The sequence below is a fragment of the Thermomyces dupontii genome (assembly GCF_041956625.1).
Source record: "Thermomyces dupontii strain NRRL 2155 unplaced genomic scaffold VTN31scaffold_7, whole genome shotgun sequence".
NCBI lineage: Eukaryota > Fungi > Ascomycota > Eurotiomycetes > Eurotiales > Trichocomaceae > Thermomyces > Thermomyces dupontii.
Genome location: NW_027192313.1, coordinates 262,841 through 283,064, shown reverse-complemented (window position 1 = coordinate 283,064; position 20,224 = coordinate 262,841). Strand labels below are relative to the sequence as shown.

General features: G+C 52.9%; 8 protein-coding genes across 8 annotated transcripts; 3 read left to right on the top strand and 5 right to left on the bottom strand.

Annotated features, from left to right (window-relative positions):
• Positions 1-1,664: 1,664 nt before the first annotated feature.
• Positions 1,665-1,937, top strand: VTN31DRAFT_6425 (uncharacterized protein; the record flags this gene model as incomplete). The annotated part of the gene is made up of 2 exons (XM_069407034.1): positions 1,665-1,782; positions 1,840-1,937. 2 exons carry the CDS (start codon positions 1,665-1,667, stop codon positions 1,935-1,937), a joined length of 216 nt encoding a protein of 71 aa, XP_069258600.1.
• Positions 1,938-3,118: 1,181 nt separating this feature from the next.
• VTN31DRAFT_6424 (uncharacterized protein) lies at positions 3,119-4,623 on the bottom strand (the record flags this gene model as incomplete). The annotated part of the gene is made up of 3 exons (XM_069407033.1): positions 3,119-3,328; positions 3,382-3,647; positions 4,128-4,623. 3 exons carry the CDS (start codon positions 4,621-4,623, stop codon positions 3,119-3,121), a joined length of 972 nt encoding a protein of 323 aa, XP_069258599.1.
• Positions 4,624-5,014: 391 nt separating this feature from the next.
• On the bottom strand, positions 5,015-9,780 carry VTN31DRAFT_6423 (uncharacterized protein; the record flags this gene model as incomplete). The annotated part of the gene is made up of 4 exons (XM_069407032.1): positions 5,015-5,041; positions 5,097-9,473; positions 9,535-9,674; positions 9,750-9,780. The coding sequence occupies 4 exons, from the start codon at positions 9,778-9,780 to the stop codon at positions 5,015-5,017; spliced, it is 4,575 nt and encodes a 1,524-aa protein (XP_069258598.1).
• Positions 9,781-10,914: 1,134 nt separating this feature from the next.
• On the bottom strand, positions 10,915-12,081 carry VTN31DRAFT_6422 (uncharacterized protein; the record flags this gene model as incomplete). Its single annotated transcript, XM_069407031.1, has 2 exons — positions 10,915-11,973; positions 12,040-12,081. 2 exons carry the CDS (start codon positions 12,079-12,081, stop codon positions 10,915-10,917), a joined length of 1,101 nt encoding a protein of 366 aa, XP_069258597.1.
• Positions 12,082-13,145: 1,064 nt separating this feature from the next.
• VTN31DRAFT_6421 (uncharacterized protein) lies at positions 13,146-14,018 on the bottom strand (the record flags this gene model as incomplete). The annotated part of the gene is made up of 5 exons (XM_069407030.1): positions 13,146-13,207; positions 13,266-13,668; positions 13,742-13,830; positions 13,890-13,915; positions 13,966-14,018. 5 exons carry the CDS (start codon positions 14,016-14,018, stop codon positions 13,146-13,148), a joined length of 633 nt encoding a protein of 210 aa, XP_069258596.1.
• A 1,012-nt stretch (positions 14,019-15,030) lies between these two features.
• VTN31DRAFT_6420 (uncharacterized protein) lies at positions 15,031-15,821 on the bottom strand (the record flags this gene model as incomplete). Its single annotated transcript, XM_069407029.1, has 2 exons — positions 15,031-15,378; positions 15,435-15,821. 2 exons carry the CDS (start codon positions 15,819-15,821, stop codon positions 15,031-15,033), a joined length of 735 nt encoding a protein of 244 aa, XP_069258595.1.
• Positions 15,822-16,805: 984 nt separating this feature from the next.
• VTN31DRAFT_6419 (uncharacterized protein) lies at positions 16,806-17,633 on the top strand (the record flags this gene model as incomplete). The annotated part of the gene is made up of 5 exons (XM_069407027.1): positions 16,806-16,863; positions 16,920-16,954; positions 17,011-17,102; positions 17,167-17,475; positions 17,531-17,633. 5 exons carry the CDS (start codon positions 16,806-16,808, stop codon positions 17,631-17,633), a joined length of 597 nt encoding a protein of 198 aa, XP_069258594.1.
• Positions 17,634-18,439: 806 nt separating this feature from the next.
• On the top strand, positions 18,440-20,224 carry VTN31DRAFT_6418 (uncharacterized protein; the record flags this gene model as incomplete). Its single annotated transcript, XM_069407026.1, has 2 exons — positions 18,440-18,470; positions 18,525-20,224. The coding sequence occupies 2 exons, from the start codon at positions 18,440-18,442 to the stop codon at positions 20,222-20,224; spliced, it is 1,731 nt and encodes a 576-aa protein (XP_069258593.1).

Sequence of the window (20,224 nt, the reverse complement as noted above, 5' to 3'; positions counted from 1 at the left end):
CCTACTCGCCAAAGAGAAATCAGTACAGTAGTACCTCCTCACCCTTTCACTCCGTTCGTTTCAGGGCATGGTAATGTTCATCAATACCATGCCCTGAAATGAAGTCTGAACAAACCGCCCTCGCCAGCTTGCCGACAGCATGCAGTTGAATGATCTGATAAAGGTTGCGTTCTTCTACCTGTAACCGGAGAGGTGGGATTGTTGAGTTCGAATTGCCAGAGAGCCTTTGTTTTTTTTTCTTTCCGGTGATTCTGATCTGTTATGTTCATACCATTTACAATAGGGTAGGCCTACTACTTAGCCTCTCAGGTCGAACGTGATGTGAAAGTGAACCGTCATATTTGAGACTGGTCGCCCCCTTTGCCCATTTCAAGACCCGTTATTCTGAGCCCAAATGGCAATGGCAGATGCCCAGCAGGAGCCTACGAAAGTCTGCTCGCGCTGGGATGCTGTCCGGGGCTCCTTGGCAGTTGACACAGCTGCCCAAGAGAAGTCCAGAAATTGCCTACCTCCCCACTGGAGTCTTCGACAATGTTGACGAGAGAATGTGTGGAGGAGAGTAATGTGTCGTGTACAGGATGACAAGTCTCTCGTTGCTTAAACTTGGTTCTTGTGGACTCAGTCGCGTTTGTTAATGAGGAGGGGTTGGCCAAGTACAGTCAAGTTCCTCATGACTCGATCTTTTCTTTTCTTTCTCGAGCAGCCTTTGACTAACCGCCGGGGAAGCAGGGGATGTCAGCCCGGTAGGGTTTATTGGCAGATGGAGTGGCCTGCAAAGGAGCGGAAGACCAATCAATCCGGGAGGCCACTGAATAGTATATACTCATACAGACTCGGTATGGTATGGACTCCATATACATAGTACTTCATGCAAATTGGACTTCCCAACCTCGCCACGGTTGCTCAAGCATCATCTCAGAAAGTAGTCACCTAACAATCCCTGTTACCATTGCCCCGGAAGTCCACCGCCTCTGTTAGGCCTTCCGTTTCGGCAGAGGTGCAGCAGCGCCGCCGGTAAACTAAGATTTTGACCCTTGTCCACTTGCGCATATATATACCGACCGATGGCCACAGAGGAACACCTTCCAAAGCCTTGCTGGCTCTTGCGAGTTCATTGGTGCCGGTCGAACCGGTCTGCAAACCAACGCAATCTCCGTATCTTGTACATATTTCGGAGTCTTGAACGTGTAATCTCGCTCACCAAACTTCCTAGATTTCAACGGAGAACTGTTCCACCATGGCGGAAACGTCTGCGCAGGGACAGACCACCTCCACTAACAATGCCCCGGTCAACGTTGAAGTCGACACCTCGATAACGAGGTTCCTCCATTGCGGTACATCAAAGCACGTTGCTTACTTGACTCGCACAGTATGAGAATGACTCGTCTTATGGTGATGAACTGTACGTGATAAGACGACATGGCGCTCCTGATCCCAATAGCATGCTCACGCATGTTCTTCGACATATATAGATCGTCCTACACCGCATCGTTGACCTCATCGGTGCTCGACTATCGCCATGAGAACGGCCGGCGCTACCACAAATTCCGCGATGGCTGTAGGACCTGACCTCTTCTTGCCTGACCGTCCAAGATCTCCAAACTGATCGTTGCTTTCTAGCTTACCTGCTCCCTAATGATGAATCGGAAAACGATCGCCTGGACATGGTGCACGAGATGTGTCTCCGGGTGTTGCAGCGGAAACTGTACCTGGCGCCGGTCAAGAAACCGCAGCGGGTGATCGACCTGGCGACGGGGACAGGCCTCTGGGCCATTGATTTTGGTAAGTTTGCTTGCTAGGCCTTGGATGACGCAGAATACGGATGCTGACTCATAGTAGCGGACCAACATCCAGAGGCGGAGGTAAAATATAGTATACCATCGGAAGCGATCCCTGATGGACAGAATGTTGAGACCGGATCGGTTTGTTCCAGGTAATTGGCTGTGACTTGAGCCCGATCCAGCCGACTCTGTCAGTCCGATCCCAAGAATTCGTGATAAAGTCGCTCGACTGACGGGCTTTGGCAGGGTTCCTCCGAATGTGAAGTTCGTCGTGGACGACATCGAGTCGGAATGGGCGTATGAAAACAACCCATTTGACTTTATCCACGCGCGATACCTGGCCGTCTCGATCAGAGATTTTGAAAAGCTGATCAAGCAGTGCTATCGGTACTATGCAATTGGGACTTTTCCCTGTTTTCTTTCTGGGCTCTAACGGAAAACAGATCAGTCAAACCCGGTGGTTGGGTTGAATTCCAGGACTGGGACGGTTACCCTTACTCGGGAAGACGGCAGTCTCGACGGCACCGGGCTCCAACAGTACTTCAACGAAACCTACGGCGCGTTCGAGAAGGCCGGGTACGAGGTCCGTCCCGGTCCCAAGCTGGAAAAGTGGTTCAATGACGCTGGCTTCGTAAACGTCCACGTGGAGAAGTTCGCCGTTCCCTACGGCGTCTGGCCAAAAGATCCCAATCTTGTCAGTTTCCCTACTTTGTCTCCAAACAGTAGAAGACATATAATTAAATTCAGCACTGACCTCTTTGTACAGAAGAAAGTCGGTACCTGGATGCAGGCTCAGGCTGAAGCCGGCTTCGAGGGCGGAGCTCTGGCCGCTCTGACGCGGAACGAGAATTGGACCAAGGAGGAAGTCATGCTTCTTGCCAGCAAGGCCCGCGCCGATGGCCGGAAGCGCAACGTTCACTCGTTGTTCGACTTGTGAGTATCCACCTAGCTTCTCAGCAAGACTACTCTTTGATGTAAAACTAACCATGAATTGACACCCACAGCTACGTCGTCTATGGCCAGCGTCCTGAGGATTCATCGAAGTAAAATTTGGGATAGTCAATAGCCTATTCTACAAGAAGCCCCCCCGGCGCCGCGATATGTGCACTGTGTTTTTGATGGATTCCCGCGAGGTTCCGGCTCATCGGTTCAAGTTCCAGTGAATGTCTCCGCAGTGTGTTTGTTCAATGCCAGGGTGAACGTTCCGGGATCATCTTTATCTGCTCAGAAACGCAGCTCCCTGGCCTGGCCAAGCGAGATCATGTAGCGTTGCCGTGGCTTCTGTTGTAGATCATCATCACACATGTATTAAGCGCATGTTTATATACATCAATGCATCATTCAATGACTACTTCCCTTGCTTCCTTTTGCTTTTTCCGATTCTGCTTCATGGCCCACCCTGTCATCTCCGGTCTCGCCGGGTCAATCCGCGGCGCACTCATCGCGTCGAGGTACTCCTCTTCGTCGATCAGGGTCTCCAGCTGCGGGAGTGTCTCCGGCTCGTGATGGATCATGTAGTTCTCATAAGCGAACCAGGCGTCTTCGGTCTGTGGTGGGTAGATTAGCAGAAGTTCGAATGAGGATTGAGGATAAGACTCACCTCCGCATCCACCCACTCGTAAGTCTCCCAGCGCTCCTCTTGCATCTGCCGCAGGAGATCGAGATTGCCGCCTAGGATGGACTCCCCGCCCTCGGCGGACTTGACCTTGACATCGACGACACGCGCTTCGGTCGGTGCTGCCTCGTCATCGACATCTTTTTTGCTGCGGGCGGCCCGCATGCGGGAAGCTTCCTCCACAGCATCGACATGGTGTAATTGCGGACGTAATTGCACGACCGCGGAGACGGGCGAAAGATAGAGATTTTCTAGTCAAAAAACAGTACCGTCAGCCATTGCCCGCCTTTCGAAAGTAAGAAAAAAAAAAAAAACCAAAAAAAAAAACCAAAAAAAAAAAAAAAAAAAAAAAAAAAAAAAAAAAAAAAAAAAAAAAAAAAAAAAAAAAAAAAAAAAAAAAAAAAAAAAAAAAAAAAAAAAAAAAAAAAAAAAAAAAAAAAAAAAAAAAAAAAAAAAAAAAAAAAAAAAAAAAAAAAAAAAAAAAAAAAAAAAAAAAAAAAAAAAAAAAAAAAAAAAAAAAAAAAAAAAAAAAAAAAAAAAAAAAAAAAAAAAAAAAAAAAAAAAAAAAAAAAAAAAAAAAAAAAAAAAAAAAAAAAAAAAAAAAAAAAAAAAAAAAAAAAAAAAAAAAAAAAAAAAAAAAAAAAAAAAAAAAAAAAAAAAAAAAAAAAAAAAAAAAAAAAAAAAAAAAAAAAAAAAAAAAAAAAAAAAAAAAAAAAAAAAAAAAAACATACTCCCCCGAAAAGCCCCCAGCATATACAACGGATCCCCATCCTCCGCATCCTTAACCCTCCCTCCCAACGTCTGAACCCTCAACATCGTATCCACCTTTCCTTCCCCCTTCACATCACTCGCCATCTCCACATCCTCGGCCTTAACCGCCCCCCTCGCCCCGGGCTGCTGTCCCACGGGGTTAAACCCCCCAGCCATCCCAAACGCTCCCCCGGTTCCATCCCTTGCCAATCGACTTTGCTTCAACGCCTCGCCGAACTTCCTCCCCTTGTTCACGTCATAGTTCAGCTGCGTATCGATCGGTACATCGACCTCAATGAGGCCCGTTTTCGGCTTCACGCGCACGGCGGTGGGTTTTTGGCCATGGCGCTCGTCGTAAGGGCGGTTGGTGGCACGGTCGACGTATTGGAAGACGTAGCGCGGGATTTGGGATTGTTGGGAGTCAGTGAGGTAGATGTCGTAGGAGGTGATGATGGGGTCGGATGAGTCGTCGGTCATGGTGTTTGGTATGGTTGTTGTCGTTGTTGTTGGGTTAATGGCCTCATGCGGAAAAGGTTGAGGAGAGTAGTGAATTAGGTTTACTTTATATCTAGGAGACTGTCATTGTACTTGAAGGTCTGGGATTTGTCATGGATGTTTTGTCGTCTCTCGTGTCCAGAAATCGAAGTTGGTAATCGTAATTTTCACCCCGCTTATCGATAATATCGATAAGATAAGCAGGTGGCTGATAAGGGCTTGGTTGAAGATGGACATCAACACCATTCTATCCATGAAACAAACATGAAATCGATGTCATGTACATTCAAGGTCAATACAACCATTCGTGCTCCGAATACTATGCATGAACCACAAATCAACTTTTTAAGAGAATAAAAAAAAATCATCCCCTTTACTCTTCATCATCCTCTTCGGCAACCTGGCTTCCAGTTAGCATATATCACGGCCAGGACGTGATCAAATCATGAACTTACTCCCTCATGGAACAGCTTTCCTTCTGTCGTCTCCTTGATGATACCCGTGCGGATACACCAGTCGCCGAACCGCTCCGGCGTCTCCCCATCGGTGTTGCGCTCCTTGGCATACCGCCGGAAGAGGTTCTTCGTGATCTCCAAGATCTCGTCCTCCTTGATGGACGACCGGTAGAGCTTGTTCAGTCGCTGACCGTGGTACCCGCCACCTAGGTACATGTTGTAAGCGCCGTAGGCCTTGCCGACGAACGCAATCTCCGCCAGCCACGGCCGCGCGCAGCCGTTGGGGCACCCTGTCATGCGCATCACGATGCTGTCGCGCGACAGCCCGACCTCCTCCAGGGTGGCCTCCAGCTTTGAGATCAGGATGGGCAGGTACCGCTCGGACTCGGCCATCGCCAGACCGCAGGTCGGGAAAGCCACACACGCCGACGACGACAGGCGCAGGCCGCTGTAGTTGGTGTTGTCCAGCTTGTACTTGGCCATCAGCGCCTTGATCTCCGGCAGGTCACGGTCCTCGATGTTGGACAGGATCAGGTGCTGGTTCGGCGTCAGGCGGAACTCGCCCTTGTTCAGCTTCGCCAGCTCCCGCAGCCCGGTCCGCATGGGGAAGTCCGCCGTGTCCTCGACCCGGCCGTTCTCGATGAAGAAAGTGAAGTGGTTCAAGCCCTTCTCATCCTTTTGCCAGCCAAACGTGTCGATGTTGGAGTCGAACTTGAACGGTCGAGGCTCCGCGAACCGCAGCCCATCCGGAAGCAGCTCCTCCACTTTGGCCTTGAATGTTTCAATGCCCATGTCGTCAAGGGTGTACTTGAGCCGAGCGTGCTTACGGTTCTTGCGGTCACCGTGGTCACGCTGTACCAACATGATTTTCTCGCACACGATATGCGCTTGCTCAGCGGGCACGAAGCCGAACATCGAGCCTGTCCGCGGGTACGTCTTCTTGTTGTTGTGTGTCATACCCATACCACCTCCGACCAGGACGTTGAAGCCCTCCAGGTGACCATCTGCACCCCGGATCGCAATCAGGCCGATATCGTGTGCGTAGACATCGGTGTCATTATGAGGTGGGATCGCAATGGTGATCTTGAACTTTCGCGGAAGATACGTCGGGCCGTACAGAGGCTCATGGTCCTGCACCGCATCTCCGGCGACCTGGACCTTCTTGTCATTTTCATCCTGAAGCCAAATCTCGTGGTATGCGGTGGTCGCCGGCAGTAGATGGTCACTGATTCGCTTCGAGATGGCATACACCTCCCGGTGGTACTCGGACAGCTCCGGCAGCGAGCTGCACATCACGTTTCGGTTGACATCACCGCACGCTGCCAGCGTGGTCATCAGAGCCCTGTTGATGGCCCGCATGGCCGGACGCAGCTTCTTCTTGATGACGCCGTGGAATTGGAACGTCTGCCGGGTCGTCAGCTTCATCGTCTCATTTCCATACGCGCTGCTGATCTCATCCATCTGCAGCCATTGCTTCGGCGTCGCGACACCGCCGGGGAGACGGCAACGGATCATGAAGATGTATGCGGGCTCCAGACCCTGCGCCTTCCGTTCATCGCGGACATCGCGGTCATCTTGCATGTACGTGCCATGGAACTTGGTCAGCTGGGCATCGTTGGCGGAGATAGCACCAGTGCTTTCGTCCTCGAGACCCTCCGCGATTGTGCCCCGAAGGTAGTTGGACTGCAATTTGATGTCCTCATTCGTCAGCGGTGGAGGCTCGTCGGGAATTCCTTCAACTTTGTCGACACCAAGAGCTGCCCACAGCCGTGGCTCCCAGTCGGCGTAGCCGGTCTGGAAGCCGTCTGGATCTTGATCATCGCCCAATCCAATTTCGGTGAGTCGCTTGCCACCGAGGAAAGCCACCCGGGCATCCAGATCCTTCGCGGGCTTGTTGTAGTAGATCTTGTCCTCCTTACGCGGCCAGTAGTGACTGTCACCCAAACCAAACACGGCATAATTGATAGTAGACAGGTCGAGGTCACCGGACGACTTGACCGTTTCCCAGAACTGGCGCCCATTCTGCGGGAACTCGCCTTGACCCGCAGTGCTGGTGATGAACACCACGTTTTCTTCCGTAGGCAAATCTTCAATGGGGTAATCGTCCATGGCCATGACCATGGTCTTCAAGCCTCTTAGGCGGCCGCGATTGCCCAAGCGCTTGGCCAGGCCTTGGGCGTTGCCGTTGTCGGAAGCAAAGAGAATTGTGAGAGGCGCACCGAACAGACCCTCCAGCAGCTTTTCGTACGACTCCTTTGCCTTGCGCTTCTGCAGCGCGCGGACCTCCGTGCCGTAGGATTCGGACAGGTTGGCAGCGAACTTGGGGTGACGTCGCATCAGCTGCGTCAGTTTGTTCTCGCGGCGGAGGAACTCCTCCAACTCGCGCCGGATGCGGTCGGAATCGAGCGAGAACTTGGGCTGCCCGTCCTCATCCTTGCCCGGGTGCCAGCGGTACAGGGGCCAGTAGCCGAGGTCAATGGCCTTCTTCGTCTCCTGGAGCACGGTCAGAGGCGAATCGTCCTCCTTCGTGTACGGCAGGTAGGCTACGACGACCGAAGGTCCCTCGAACTGATCGGCCTCCGTCATAGCCTGGAGCACCTGCGAGTACGACCCGTACACCGCAACAGAGGCAACGTAGGCGTTGCCAAAGTTCATGGCATACAGACCAATGTCCTTCTTCCGTCGCGTGGCATCGGCCGCAACACGCTCCGAGTACGGCTGAGAATCGATGATGAGCATGTTGACGTTGGCGCCAGACGCGAGGACGTGATGCACACCGGAATTTCCGATATCGTAAGCCCATGCATCGGACCCAATAAGCCAGTGTGACTCCTTGTAGAAGAGTTGCTTGTTCTCCAGCAGCTGCCGAGCCAGTTTGGAGCCATCTACCGTCAAGCGGCTGATGACGTCCGCAGCAACACTGTTGGCCTTGCTGGGGTCACGAGCGACAAGAGCCCACTTGGAGAGCCATGTCCGCGGGCGGTCCGTAACAAAGTCATTGGACTTGGCGGCTTCCGTGACCTCCGCAATGAAACGCTCTCGACGCTCGGCCCGGGCGATCAACGAACCAAACCCATATTCGGGGCTGGCGGCAATGGTAGCAGAGACACCAGCGTTGTCCGATGACAGCTGGTTAGCCACATGCAAGCGACTACCAAACAGCTGGTCAAGGATCTTGAAGTAGGCATTCTCAATCTTGGGCTGCTGGAGCTTGGTTCGGAGGACGGGCTCCTTGTGAATACCAACCTCCAAATTCTGGACAGGCGTAGCTGTCCTCAAGTTCTGGACGATCCCGCGAAGCGCCTGCACCGCCGTGGACGGCTCGAGATACCCCAGGCGATAGCCTACAAGACGCGGGGGCTTGGTCTGGCCGGGAGCAGCATTCAAGCCAGACAGGAGATCCAAGAAAGACGGGCCCCATTTTGTCGTCTTCCGAACTTGTTCGACAACTGCAATTCTTTCAATAGTCTTCGGAATCAAATTCAAGAACTGGCTGCCGATCCATGGACGATAGATGCGGGCGGTAATGAGGCCAACGTTCTCAAGCTCCTTGACGACGTCATCACCTCCCAGGACATCTACAAACAACCCGGTCGACCCGAAGACATAGATGGCATCCTTTGCATTCTCGGGACCAGTGTATTCGATCGGTCGGTAATTCCTTCCGGTGGCCGCCGCGAGGATCTCCCAGATTTGGGTCATCCACTCAAAGATATCCGCGGCGTTCACGGGGCGCTGGATTGTTCCCTCCACAGTTGTCGCGGAGGACGAGGTGATCGCCTGACTATCGGAGCTGCTGCCCCTCCTGGAGGAGCCAACAGACGAACCCTGCTGGGTGCTCCAAGCCTCGGGGATAGAAATGGCCGATGCCGCTTTCTGGGCAGTAGAAGTAGTGTCGGGTTGCAGATCAGTAACCGTCGCGACCCGTCCCGAGTCAACGTAGAGTGGTTGTTCCTCCATTTGCGTCCCCGACCGGACGCCACCCAAACTCAGGACCTTCTTAACCACATCCGCGCTCTCGACCGCAATGGCATCGTCATCCGCCGAATTGGCCGGGTCGAAGAAGTGGATGACACCCTTCCCAGACCTCAGCGCCAGCGCATGAGCCGTCAGAGCAATATCCTGCGCTTCCTGTATTGTCTCGGACTGGAGGAACGAAAATCCGCACTGTCGGATCGAGCTGATGGCGGAGAAGTCGGGGAACGGAGTCGACTCGACCGCGACATGGATCACGACGGGGCTGTTTGCGAGACGATAGAGATGCGGAATCGAGGCGAGAAGCACCCCCGAGGAGGCCGTGACAGAGACAAGCTTCCCAGACTGGAGCGGGTGGAAAACCGACAGAAGAGGGTCCTCGTTGAACCGCACGGGGCGGACCTGCGACAAGCCGTCAGCACGAAGGGCCCAATCTTTTCCCGTCGAGACGGCGCCGACTTACTTCAGGAACGGCATTGGACACCAGGCTTCGCTCCGCATTCTGCGCAAGCTCATTCAACGTCTTGGAGAAGAGCGAATCCGTCTGTAACGACGGCTGGACGGACAGCACGACATCGCTTGCCAGGTACGCGATCCTCGCCGCTATTGGCGCAGAATGTCAGCGAGCGCACTAAAGAAGAGTGCCTCAGAGCACCCAATCCAGTGGACAAAACTCACCCGCTTGGGCAGCGGTTGTGATGGACCCCATTATCAGCGACGGTTTGGAGAAATAGATAGTAGATTAGTTCTGCGGGGTCAAGATAAGTGCTGCAATCACCACCTCATGGAGGATGGCTCGAAGCCGATACTTGCGACCGGGCAATTGGAGTTAGAGAAAGATGCGGACGGCTCTCTGATATCTTTTTTATACTCAATCTTTCTAAAACTTCTTTTTTTTTCTCCTCATAATCCTCCAACCCAGGAAAATCCCTGGATTGACGATGGCCGATCGGAGTCATTCAGCTGCTCGCTGATTGGTCGCTGATCACGACATCGATGCAAACGTAAATCAAACATTTCCGTTTTGGAATGCGTGCGGGGATCAGAATCACGTGCTTGATATGCACGTGCTGGGGGGTGTCCTTTTTAGATGCCAGGTTCATGTCTGACCCAAAAGCTTCCTCCTCCCACATCCTCCTCCGAAAATCAAGAATCAATCGTTTGATGATTCTATCTATGAAACATCTCAAATGTCGCTGAAGACAGATTCTGTCAACTCAAACTTGTATGCAATGGGTTGGGGTGTTGATTGTCCGTCGACATTGACAATAATCGGAAGTACGACCTTCTCGGGCGAGAGAATTCCATCACGCCATTCGTTTTCAGTTCACCGGGTATGGAGATTGGAGAACAAGTCCATTGACAGTGTAGATGATAGACAGCAATGCAAGATCACATATATAACACACTATTAACCATGCCACGCTCTCTCACCACCCCCAGGGCGTTCTCGAGAACGGAATTATCCGAATGAAACAACTGAATAAAAGAAGAAAAAACAGTCCAAGTCCGAGAATGCAGTCCAAAATTTTGTACATAGTCGACACCAGACTCCTGTCTGGGTATGCTAGATTATGTATATGTCCATGTCATCACAATGAGCACAAAACACCCAAGACCCCCTAGCCAGATGAATCATCGAAGGGTACTACAAACCCAGAGCCCACACAGACCCATTCAAAGCCCCGATCCTGGTCTCAACAAATGGATGAACCACATCAGACAAAAATCCAAGCTTCACATTCGCTGCGACATCATCTAGGGTCATTCGACCTTCCAAATAGCGATGGTCGTTGGTTGGAGTTCATGAGGTAAATAGGAACGAAGACGCCAGCTGACGCTGCTATGAACGGTCATGCAAGTTCTGCAGCTTCACGGCCGGCGAATCCGCTGAATGGTCGTTCGTGGTCGGCTGCATCAGAGACGCGGCTTGCAGGACGGCATGCGACGGGTCAGGTGGCCCCGTTCCAGATCGGCGGCGCCGTTCTCGTTCCTCGTGTCGTGGCCAGGAGAGCATGTTGCGCCTGTGGGTTCTGTTCCTGAACCCAGCCATCCACCTCGGCGGCTGATCCTCGTAGGGAGGATCCGGGGTCAGCCAATAGCTACGGAAGACCGAGGTCATCGCGCGACCCAAGACACCCTGCCAGCCCTGGCCCTCCGGGGTGTGCGGCTGGAACGGCTCTCGGTCCAGATCCGCGTTGGTGACCAGGGACGCGTTCCGGCTATGGGTCGGGAGCTGATTGTAGCGCGGTTGCGAGTCATTCAGCAGCTGCTGATGCAGTGTCTCCCTCGCGAACGCGAACATGACCAGGACAAAGTAAAGGCGGATTGCCCAGAGGCCGCAGATCATAATGAGACTCTCCAGGCTCTCGGGCTGGTCCAACCCGTTGCCCACGCTCGGTGAGCCATCCGATGTGCCGCCTGTACTGCCGGCAGGGGCATCAGCCGGGCTCGCCGACATGGAAGCGTCATTTCCCGGCGACAGCACGTTCCCAGACACTTGGACGGACGAGACATTGTACTTGGGATTGGAAAAGCCGGATGTGTCTTCAATGGTGGACCCGGGTCCGGATGTCGGCGCATTGTGGTAGTGTTGCGACACTACCAGGAACCACGAGACCGCAAAGGCAGCCGTATAGGCCGCGTTAATGACAGTGTCGAAGAAGTAGAACCATGCCAAGGCCAAGCATTGCAACGGCGAGCGCTTTCGGATGTGCGGGAAGAGGAACACAGCCAGACCCAAAGCCAATATCGAGTATATATACATGGAGAGTTGCACTGGAGAGAGATGATAGCCCGTGAAAAAGGCCAGGATCCCGTAGAGACCGCTGATCTTATTGAGGAGGAGAGAGAGGGCAATGAGCGAGGCCCCGGTTTGCAGACTCATGACATATATGAAACTCTGCCCATTGCCGCGATCAGCATGTCTATCCTATTTATTTTTTGTCTGTGAGAGAACTTAACGTACCCGAGGCCGCGGCATGCGGAAAATGCGGCTTGACCAGCCCATGGTGAGCGGTTTGGGGCGATGGCGGCAGCCACCGCGATTGCTGAGAGGGTGAACGAGAAGGAAAAAGGAACGAAAGGGGAGCAACGAGAGCTCCCGGACCGCAGGGTCTGCGGTAGATTTGTCGCCCCTGGAGGACGATTTTTATGGGGGATTATATTCTGCTGCCACAACAGCGCTGACGGATCTTTGATGCTTTTTCTTCGGGAGAGGCTGGATTATGTAAAAGTCGGAAGGCGCAGACCACGGGGTCTGCCAAGAGGGCACTTGCCGTCTTGCCCAGCCCATGACGTTGATCATTCCCGATTGGGAAGGAGCCTCTCTCGGCACTTCCCAGCCTCTCCCGCGTGTCGGACTCTCCACTCCGAGGTCCGTTTCAATACTGTACTGTAATTCTGATGCCTGGCAGAGCTTGCTTTTTGGGAAGTCTTTCTTCGGTCAAACTTTGTCCTCAATTCATTCTTCACTCCCGATGGTCCATCGAGTCTTTCAACTAGGATGAGATAAAGGCCAAGCTGTACAAGTACGGAGTAGGTACGGAATACTTCGATGGAGGAATACGATGAGGCGTCATTTGTCAGGCGGAAACGATTTCATTGCTTTTGCTATGGAGTGAACATGACTCGCTTCGATCGAAGTTCCTTGTCGAGGACTTGCTCATAATGTGAAGTGACGGAGGTCCATCATAACACGAAACAGGCCAAGCAAAACGGGAACCTGGATGGACTATGGAGTACCTACTCGTACGCGTACCGATTGACATCAAAAGAATCACAGGGCACAATGTGGCACGTGCCCCTTCAAAAGTCATACGAATACGGAGTAGACCATCAAGGTTGACGAATGCTCCCTACAAGGACAATGAGTGAACGGCTGAGGATTTGAGGATAGACTCGGAGGAAAACGGTCGTGTCGGGACAAGCAAGACGTAGCATTCCAAAGCGACATCTCTAGACATGGGTAATCCAACATCATGTAAGGTATACATGCCCAAGAACGGAGAACACGGCTGGAAGAGAATTGCATCGACTATGGACAGGAGAAGAAAATCATGGACCACGACCGAACTAGCAGGCACACGTATCGTTGCTTGTCGGTTGCGTCGGGGTGATATTGTTGACATCGATCACTGCAGACAAGATCAGTAACCAAAACTCGATGAGAGAGGTACAATTGGTCAAACATACTCTGGCTCTCGCCCCGGTTGGGCTCGTTCTCAACGCCAGGCAGGGCCTGCGCTATCCGTCGGAACAGCTGCTTCACGTTATGCCCGGCCTTCGCACTAGTCTCAATGAACATCAGGCCATTCTTCTTGGCCTCTTCCTCGCCCTGTGCCGTCGTGACTTCCCGCTTATCGTTGAGATCGGTCTTGTTACCGACAAGAACAATGATCACGTCGTTCCCCCGCTCACCGCGGACATCATCAATCCATTTGCGGGTGTTTTGGAACGACTTGGCGTTGGAGATATCGTACACGACAACAGCGACGCTCGAGTCGCGGATGTACGAGGGAATCAACGAGCGGAAGCGTTCTTGTCCAGCAGTATCCCATAGTTGCAAGCGCACGGTGCGATCTTCAAGATACATCGTCTGTCCACCGATTTCCCCGTCAGCCACGCACATCCAGGCAACCGCGCAGGAACGGTGTCATCGCGGAGCCTACTTTGGACAGAAAGTCGATGCCGATGGTGGCCTGGTAGGTATTGTCGAACGAGTCGTACATGAACCGCGTGATGAGCGAGGTCTTGCCCACTGCCACGGGGCATTAGCTGTCGCCGACACGTGTGGTGTGAATTCATTCCGCCACTCACCACTCTGTTCGCCCAGGAACACCAGCCTTCAACAGTTTAGTCGTGGTTCGACCGAGCGACACAAGGACGAACGTACTTGTATTTCTTGAGGGGGTTCGAGTACGAACCCACGGCCGACTGCGACGCCATGACGGCTAGAGGTGGCTTCTAACAACGCTCGGAAATCGTAAATAAGTCGTGGCACGGGATCAATCGACCAGAGAGGGCAGTTATATCATGTCACAAAGCAAGAAACAACCAAGCGGCCATGCATCAAGAAGGACACGGATCATCTCTCATATGCGGACGGTGACAACCAACGGCTCCCGGCTAACGGCCAGCATGGGCGCAGCACACGAGGGCTCACCGCCCGCGCTACTCGGTATTTATAGCTAGGGATGGTCACTGTCATTTGAAATGACATGTCATTTCGCGCAACGAAATGACAGAAATGACAAATGACGCCAAGAATGACACACGCTAGTAACAGAATTCTGTATCGTACTGTAGCGCGGTAACATAATCACGTGGCCAATAACTCACCGAGTCCGCGAGACTCGCAAACTCGCAAAATACCTTCACTTGTCCGTCATCATACAAGTATTAGGTCTATAAGGCGGCCTTTGATAAGACAGCCCCATTCTGTTTGCTGATAGTACTAGACTACGAGCCATTCCTGACTTCAACTGAAATGATTTCCTCGACAACTTCTGTTGATTGATGCTATGGTTGGAAAATGATAAGTGCTATATATGTACAAGTACGGTACTTGTGCCATATTCAACACCTCATGCAAAGTCCGCCGCTCCCTGATCTTCCGCAGAATAGTACTACTCATCACCGTGACCTGCCAAAGTCTCCTCAAATGAACTACCCCATGATCCTCTGCGCGCGAAGCTTCCGCTCCATGTATTCATCTTCTTCTGCGAGCATCAATTCTTCGATCTCTTTCTCTCCATAGGTTCTTGATCCTCTATCTCCTTCACATAGTCCAGGGTCCTGGCATTCATGGCTATGTAGACCAATTTGTTGACCCTGGCCAGTTCTAGGCGATTTCGGAGCTTATTGTGCTGAAGTTTCATTTCTGAGAAACTCCGCTCCGAAGCGTCAGAGTTCGCCACTGTGTGGTGTAAACGGATCGCGAGTTCTGCAGGTTCAGGTGTCACGCTGGACTGAACGCTCCAGAACAGCAGTGAGTCATCCTGATAATTCCAGCAAGGCGCGTTAAAAAGGCTCCTATCCTTGCGCCGGTAATCGTAAAATTGCTGTAGTGCAGCCCTTCCGGCATACTCGATGATCGCCGTCTGAACATAAGCCTCGTGCTGCTCAAGGTTGAATTGAAGGGTTTCTGGTTGTAAATAGCGGCCAAGAGGTGGAGGTTGCTCAGTTGGCGTTCTGTCCGGGTTCGCCACGAAGGTCCCTCAAGGTAATTAAGGACATCTTCTTCGAAGCGCGTTGATTTTGCTTTCGCTTTGAGATTTGCATGTAGATCGAGCCATCGCTTTGTCACCTGTTTAAAGTGTAAGTACTCTTAGTAGTAAAACGCTCCAGAGAAAAGAAACTAACCTTCATTACACTAGCGCTTTGGCTCACCGACATCCTCAGCGGCTCGTCAATGATGGCTAGGAGCTTAGCCAATTCCTCCAATTTATTCCAGAATCCCATATCTCGCAAAACATCCTTTGTAACTGAGCTCTCCGTCGTTTTCCTGGCCCAGTCACGTGCCGCCTCTTGCGTTCTCAAGAGGGATTTCACCATCCGATACGACGAACCCCAGCGAGTTATTACCGACCCGACAAGGGAGGAATGCTTCCCGTAGTGGTATTCTTGATATCTCCGGAGAAAAACATACTGTTTTGGCGAGTGCCTGAAGTATTCGACGGCTTTCGCTGCTGGCTCGAAGACCTCCTTGATCGACTTAAGGCGAAGGATGTCTTTCAGGACTAACTGCATCCCATGCGAGTCGCAAGGAATTGTGAATGCGTGTGCAACTCGGGAGTCCTGTTTGAGAAATGACAGACTTTCTTCATGGTGCTGCAAGTGTCAGTGGCAAAAGAGTTTATGCAGCTCCAGTCAAGATCAGATGGCATCAACTGCTCAAGTTTGCAGAGTACATCAGCATAAGCTCTTTTGCCACTGACACTTACAGCACCGTGAAGAAAGTCTGGTCAGTTCTCGATGAATACATGGAGCGGAAGCTTCGCGCGCAGAGGATCATGGGGTAGTTCATTTGAGGAGACTTTGGCAGGTCACGGTGATGAGTAGTACTATTCTGCGGAAGATCAGGGAGCGGCGGACTTTGCATGAGGTGTTGAATATGGCACAAGTACCGTACTTGTACATATATAGCACTTATCATTTTCCAACCATAGCATCAATCAACAGAAGTTGTCGAGGAAATCATTTCAGTTGAAGTCAGGAATGGCTCGTAGTCTAGTACTATCAGCAAACAGAACGGGGCTGTCTTATCAAAGGCCGCCTTATAGACCTAATACTTGTATGATGACGGACAAGTGAAGGTATTTTGCGAGTTTGCGAGTCTCGCGGACTCGGTGAGTTATTGGCCACGTGATTATGTTACCGCGCTACAGTACGATACAGAATTCTGTTACTAGCGTGTGTCATTCTTGGCGTCATTTGTCATTTCTGTCATTTCGTTGCGCGAAATGACATGTCATTTCAAATGACAGTGACCATTTCTAGTTACTCCGTACAGCTCAATCTATATTACATAATCAAGTAAGACTTCTTTCCTAAGTTGGCTTAGTCAAGGAACTGGAGCTCCTTCGCTGAGACTGCAGTCCATGGTGGATTGGTGGTGCCGGCATCAGGAAGAGCATCACCACCGCGAACTGCTGTTCTCTTGGAGCCGGTCCTTTGTGCTCTCGCCCTCCCGGATCCCGTGGTTTGTGTCGTGATATTCAAGGGCAGCCAGCCATGGGGCTGATTTATCCCGCCGGACTTGCGACCGCGGCTCTTGGGGTTGTCGGAGCTTGTAAGTGTTGATGTTCCTTCCGTCCCAATCAGGCCAGTGTTAACTGTGTCGTATAGACCTCCTTTTCCATGGCGAGGGCGAAGTGTTTAACGTGAGCTGCCCGACGCTGTTCTGTTCCTGCGTGCGATGCTGATGTGTCGTTCCCAGGTTGGACAATTCCTCGAGACGGTGTCGCCATACACATGGGCGAATATCGGGATAGCAGCATGCATCGGCCTGTCGGTTGCAGGTGCAGCATGGTATGACAATGGCACAATCACATTCCGATGCGCGCGGCGCTGACGTGCGGTTCAAATCATCTAGGGGGATCTTCGTGACCGGGTCGTCGATTATCGGTGGAGGCGTCAAGGCCCCGCGAATCCGAACAAAGAACCTGATCTCGATTATCTTCTGCGAGGTCGTCGCTATCTACGGCGTCATCATGGCCATTGTGTACTCGGCCAAGCTGAATTCCGTGCCGATTGAGAACATCTACTCCGGCAGTAACTACTTCACCGGCTATGCGCTGTTTTGGGGAGGACTTACGGTTGGATTCTGTAACCTAATCTGCGGTATCTCCGTTGGCATCAATGGCAGTGGAGCTGCCCTGGCTGATGCGGCGGATGGGAGCCTGTAGGTAACCCCTCCTGATGGCGTCCAGACAGGGCTTGCTGACGATGATCCCCAGGTTTGTCCGGATTCTTGTCATTGAGATCTTCAGCTCGGTTCTGGGTCTCTTTGGTTTGATTGTTGGCCTCTTGATCGGCGGTCGTGCAGTGGACTTCAAATAGACGGCGACGGAATGATGATGGGGGCTGCCTCCGTGGATGTATTATTTCGTGTCTACTCAGCATTTCATATGAACTGGGCGTATGGGTTTGATCACTTTGATGAGGCTTTACGATATGACAATGATAGTGGCTGTACAGATGTTCAATCCGTTCCTCGAATGTACAATTGTAGTTTTACCATCCACTCTTGCAGAGCTGGAAGCGGTAGGCCGATGCAAGAGCGATCGGATAGAGTTCGTGTCATCAATTGCCAGCGACTATAGATTTCAATACTTCCCTTGGCCTTTCCCCAACCATCAATCAATCCATCGTAATTATCACAATGTCAGGTTCTTCGCTGACGGCCGCCATCCTAATTGTCTCGGACACGGCTGCGCGAGATCCCCAAACCGACGGCGTTGGCCCCGCCTTGACCGCCGTGTTTACCGACAACACAACAAACCGGCGCGACAAATGGGCCGCTCCATCGGTGAAGATCCTACCAGATGATGAAACGCAAATTCAACAGGCCATTCGGGAGTGGACCGATGGCGAGAATACATATAATCTCATCCTGACGTCCGGCGGGACCGGGTTTGCAGTCAGGGATCGCACGCCCGAGGTGGGTGAACGAACGGACATTGGGATGGGACGGTTGAAATGAAATATCGGGAGTTCTTTGCTGACAGCTGTCGCAAGGCCGTTGCGCCGTTACTTGATCGCCATGCGCCGGGATTGGTGTAAGCAATTGAGCTGTTCATCTCGTCGAGCTGGGAGCGTGTCCGCGCTGATTCAAGACTCTATGCTTGGTCTACGATAGGCATGGCATGCTTGCCGAGTCGTTGAAGGTAACGCCTTGTACGTATTGGCTTCAATGTTCTGTTCTACATGGTCTTGCTGATTGATATCCAGTTGCTATGATGTCTCGGCCCGTGGCCGGGGTCCGGAACAAGTCCTTGATCCTGACCCTGCCCGGGTCCGTCAAAGGCGCCAAGGAGAATCTGGAAGCCGTCATTGACGTGCTGCCGCATGCATGTATGCAGGCTGCGGGGGCGGATTCTCGCTCTCTGCATGCTGGCGGGGTCAAGAAACTCGAAGCGGAAGCCGGGGTCGCGGCTGGAGGGGGACGTCATGATCATCATCATCATGGCGGCGGACACGTCGTTCCAAAGCCTCACACTTCGCCCGAGGACCGGCCAATGTCGAATGATCCCAGCGCTGGCCCTACTCGACGACACCGTACGTCCCCGTACCCGATGATCTCCGTGGAAGAGGCGCTGGCAATCATCGAGCGGGAGACTCCGTCCCCGAGGGTCGAGGAAGTCCCCGTCGAGGAGGATCTCGTTGGCCATGTCCTCGCAAAGGACGTCTACGCCAACGAGGATGTGCCCGCGTATCGGGCAAGCATTGTGGACGGCTACGCCGTGATCGCGAAGGAGACCCGCCCAAACACAAAAGGCGTGTTCCCCGTGGCATACGTCTCGCACGCCGAACGGTCATCAATTTCGCTGCCACCACTGAGGCCCGGGAAGATTGTGCGGGTCACGACGGGCGCGCCGCTGCCCCCCAACGCCAACGCTGTGGTCATGGTCGAGGACACGATTGTCAAATCCACCACAATAGATGGCAAAGAGGAAGCCACAGTGGAAATTCTCACCGATGACATCAAACCCGGCGAGAACGTGCGCGAACCCGGCAGCGACGTCGCCGAGGGATCCAAGATCCTGAGCAAGGGTGACGTCCTCTCCGCGGTGGGCGGGGAAATCGGCCTGCTCGCATCTACGGGGAACACAGACGTCAAAGTGTACACGAAGCCCATCGTCGGCGTGCTGAGCACCGGCGACGAGCTCGTTCGGCACGATGCCGAGCGGGCGCTACATGAGGGCGAGATCCGCGACTCGAACCGCCCGGCGCTGATCTCATGTCTCATGGCATGGGGGATCGAAACCGTCGACCTCGGGATCGTCTCCGACTCGTCCAAAGACCTCGAGACAGTCCTCCGCGATGCCCTACGGGGGACCATGGATCATCCCCCCGTCGACGTCATCATCACCACCGGCGGCGTATCCATGGGCGAGCGCGACCTGCTCAAGCCGACCATCGAGCGGCTGCTAGGCGGTACCATCCACTTTGGGCGCGTGGCGATGAAGCCTGGGAAACCGACGACGTTCGCCACGATACCGCGCAAAACCTCCAACAACCCGCGGAAACAAGTGGCCATCTTTGCCCTCCCGGGCAATCCGGCGTCGGCGCTCGTGACGATGCATCTGTTCGTTCTGCCGGCGCTGCATAAGTTGATGGGCTTTAGCCACCCGGACGGCACGGAGGATAGGCCTTCACGAGGGCTACCGCGGGTTAGGGCCGTACTGGCGCATCCCATCCCGCGGGATCCAAAACGGACGGAGTATCATCGTGCTGTTGTGACGGCGTCGCGCGATGGTCGGCTAAGAGCATCCAGCACGGGATTGGAGGGCGTCGGACAGAGAAGCTCCCGCGTGGCGAGCATGGCCAAGGCCAACGCGTTGCTTGTCCTGCCGCCGGGGGTAGAAAGTCTTCCGGAGGGGGAGCTTGTGGAGGCTTTGATGATGGGACAGATCGTTCCCGGGAATTGA